Source organism: Salmo salar, chromosome ssa09, assembly GCF_905237065.1.
Source record: "Salmo salar chromosome ssa09, Ssal_v3.1, whole genome shotgun sequence".
NCBI classification, from domain to species: Eukaryota; Metazoa; Chordata; class Actinopteri; order Salmoniformes; family Salmonidae; genus Salmo; species Salmo salar.
In genome coordinates, this window is record NC_059450.1 from 63,909,889 (window position 1) to 63,913,426 (window position 3,538).

At 38.5% G+C, this 3,538-nt stretch overlaps 1 protein-coding gene across 1 annotated transcript in view; it reads left to right on the forward strand.

Moving 5' to 3' along the window:
* Nucleotides 1-2,289, forward strand: part of mgat4b (alpha-1,3-mannosyl-glycoprotein 4-beta-N-acetylglucosaminyltransferase B) — a 237,419-nt gene extending 235,130 nt beyond the window's left edge. The window contains exon 15 of the mRNA XM_045723878.1: nt 175-2,289. Coding sequence (XP_045579834.1) covers nt 175-198 — 24 coding nt within the window. The 3' untranslated portion in view covers nt 199-2,289. The remainder of the gene's footprint in view (nt 1-174) is intronic.
* Nucleotides 2,290-3,538: the final 1,249 nt, after the last annotated feature.

Consider the following 3,538-nt stretch of genomic DNA (forward strand, 5'->3'; position numbering starts at 1 on the left):
TTTAAAGTGATAGCTTACTGAAAATTCTTAGTTGGTCAGATGTTTTCAGGCCTCAAAAGTGGTCTAATGTCAAGTTTAATCCATTAATCCATTCAAAGCTATCCTTTGTGGAGGTAAATCTTTTAAACAGATGCCTAGGATTTTGTCTCAAATACCATGTCTGTTGCACTTCAGATATTCATCAAGAAAGCAGAGTGAACTTCAACACCCCGCAGCAATACCTCAGTCATCCGTTTATCCGTTCCGCAGAGGAACATAGCCTTCACAAGCCATACTCATTCCTTGGCTTTTGGCAATGAGTTTCTCGAGTGCGATCAGAGTGCGCCATCTTCTGACGCGATCTTGCCATCGCAGGGTACTACTGAGACCGTCAGCCCAATTCACTGTTGACAGACCTCATAGGAAGATCTGCCCAGACGCGAAATTGGAGAACGTGCGGCTCCGTGTGGACGACACACAGAGTACGCTGTATTTAGGAAACTGTATTTATGTGTACATAAAGGTTTATGTTTTAAATAACTGTAATTACACTGGTAATTGTCAAATAGCTGGCGAGATTGCCTCTCCCCTTTTGATGACAATATGACAATAAAATATTGCTGCTTCAGAATCAAAGACTTGGCAACACAGTCAACCAGATATGACAAAATTGTGCAACTTCAATATCATTTAATCATGTATGACAAATGTTCCTGGTTTTACCCAAATATATACATAAAATACCTATGTATGTGGATATTGGCCTAATATGCATATTTATGTAACACAATCATATGAATGATCTCTGTTATGTGTGTTGATATGTATATACAGTGAGTGAATGTCCACAAAAGTCCGTCAGAAAAGTAGCCTAGGCTTATACAGTGTAGAAGGAAATTGAACTTTAGCTAAAAAGTACATACTTGTCTGTTTGAATAAAATGTATTTATATGGTCAATTCTAAAGCCAGAAGTCAATGTAGGAACACTATGATTATGGTTCGAACATCTGTTTGTTGTTTATTTCATGGACCATCATTGCTTACATAACCCCCCCTCCGCCTATCAATTTGCCTTAATGTGACATGGAGTAAACCCGGTTGTTGGGATAAATCAATGTAAGCCATGGCCAGACATGAGCTCCTCTATTGCATTAGCTAGGAAACCAGAAAAGACAGCTGTCTCAATAATACAGGAAACATACTGTATATCTGGCTTCGCTGTTGGATTTGCTCCGTCTGCCAAATATCAGATACATGTTGTTAGTTGTATCCAAGGGGCCACTGGAGATGCACGTGGCTACAGAGTAATTGTTTGGACTGGTCGGATGTAAGAGAAATATGTAGCTCTAACCAATGCATGAAGAATCATCTTTACTGTCAATTGGATCTTTGTTTCTCATAATGACCATGAAGAAGTCAAGGAAAGACCCCTCTGTCTGATTTAAGTTCCACTCAAGTGAGGTCTGAAAGAGAGAAACTGTCCAATATGACAACCCCTCTCTTTCCACATAGTCTGCACTACTATTACATTGAGTTGGAAGTCAAACTTATTCAAGGACTGTAATTGTCCCGACACCAGACTTATACAGTACATCTTCCAAATAGGCTCTGTAAATGCACAGGCTACACTCAACTTTTATGCATTACTACGATGCAAAGGGTAAATAGCAGTAAAGGGACACATTAATTTGCTTTTGTATACTTGGATCCACATACTATTTTTTTTCCCAGAGCCCTACCACAAAACCCTTGAAAGCTCTTGATCGAAAATCTAAAAGAGTTGTGTCGGCAAAGAACAATATTATGGGATTTCAGCCAATACGCGTGTACTGAAAAATAATACGCTTGGGAACTTATAGCAGCTTCGAGGCCGCTTTCCTATCGAATACCGACAGGCAACAGTTGCTAATTCTGTTCAACATCAACACAGTTTCTCAGCAACGACAGAAATAAACTGGTTTTCCGTTCATTGAGGTGTGCACTCCAGGGTCAGTCAGCGCAAACTGGAGGTTGTGCCAAAACGATTTGTCTTAGCAGCCCCATCAATGTTGTTGGTATGGCCGCTATACAATAGCAGGTGCACGGTTGCATTAAATCAACGGAGGGCAATGGACAGAAAAATCTGAACTGTACCCAATGACTCTGACCGGCCCTGTGCTAAGAAGGAGAAATTGTTTTATTTTCTTGTAAGAGCCACTGGAATGCATTGCTATTATACGTTGTATTTTGTATCGTTTAGATAAAATATATTTAATGACGTTATCTTCTATCCAATCTGTGAATTGTAATAAAGACAGAATTTCAATTGACTTGTTTTTGTTTTTTCAAAGTTAATCTCTTGTCAATTCAATGCAAATCTGAGTATGCTAATCTCGCCTATATGTGGATTAGTTTGCTGTTATGAATGTGCAAGGGTCACATTCCTTGCATACTGTCATCAATGGACCATGTGACTGCAATGTCCCATTTATTGCAGTAGGTTGGATGCAAGAGAGTATGTGTAGTTATTACTATGTGACAATCTTTTGTGATGTTTTGTAGGGTAGGCTATTTAATATTTTCATTTAGCTGCATACAGACAGTGCACTTCAGAATAACAATGTATAGAATACAGCATTTATTTTTAAACATTATACTCCATACAATATAATGTAACACTACACAAATCCTGTCCGTTACTATGGGGCTCGAACACACCTACATTTGGCCAGGATGGGGACATGCAATATGAATTTTGTGGTTTTTGATAATCATGGTGAGGAAAAAGAGCGGTATTCTAATTAATTGTACCTTATTGAATAAGTATCCACCATATTCTAACCACTAGGCTACCTGGGCGGCAGGTAGCCTAGTGGTTAGAGCATTGGACTAGTAACTGAAAGGTTACAAGATCAAATCCCTGAGCTGACAAGGTAAAAAATCTGTCATTCTGCCCCTGAACAAGGCACTGTTCCTAAGCTGTCATTGAAAATAAGAATTTGTTTTTAAATAAAGGTTAAAAAAAATCTAATTCAATAGACCTAACATTCAGAAACATCAAATCAGTGCTTTAGTTGATCAATTATTTACACTTTACTGTTTCACTCACACCTCTTCTTTCTCTTTGCTTCAGCTCTAGCCAACTTCACAAAGTGCATACATTATTAATTGATGATACATTACAAAATGTCATCAATCATCAGTAAATGCTGTCCCTGCTGCATTATAATTTGTTTTTCCTTGTTTTATGGTCGTCACTTATTAACACTAGTTAACACAGCCACAAAATCATAATTATGGCTCACCTTATTCCTAACCCTAACCTCACATTTTCTTGTTGCCAATTCAGACTTTGTGGCTATGGAATCTTACTTTGTGGCTGTGTTATCTAGTGTAAACCCTGTCGTACTAAAACCAATCAGCATACATTTCCTCTTACAGTTGGACAAATCATCGCCGTCCACGGGGTTCGGATTGGGGGCGGAGACCATTTACTATGATTGACATGTAGCACAAGCAATCCAATTCTTAAAATTCCCGGAAAACGTCAACGTTTTCACTTCAGCAACCAATAAACAA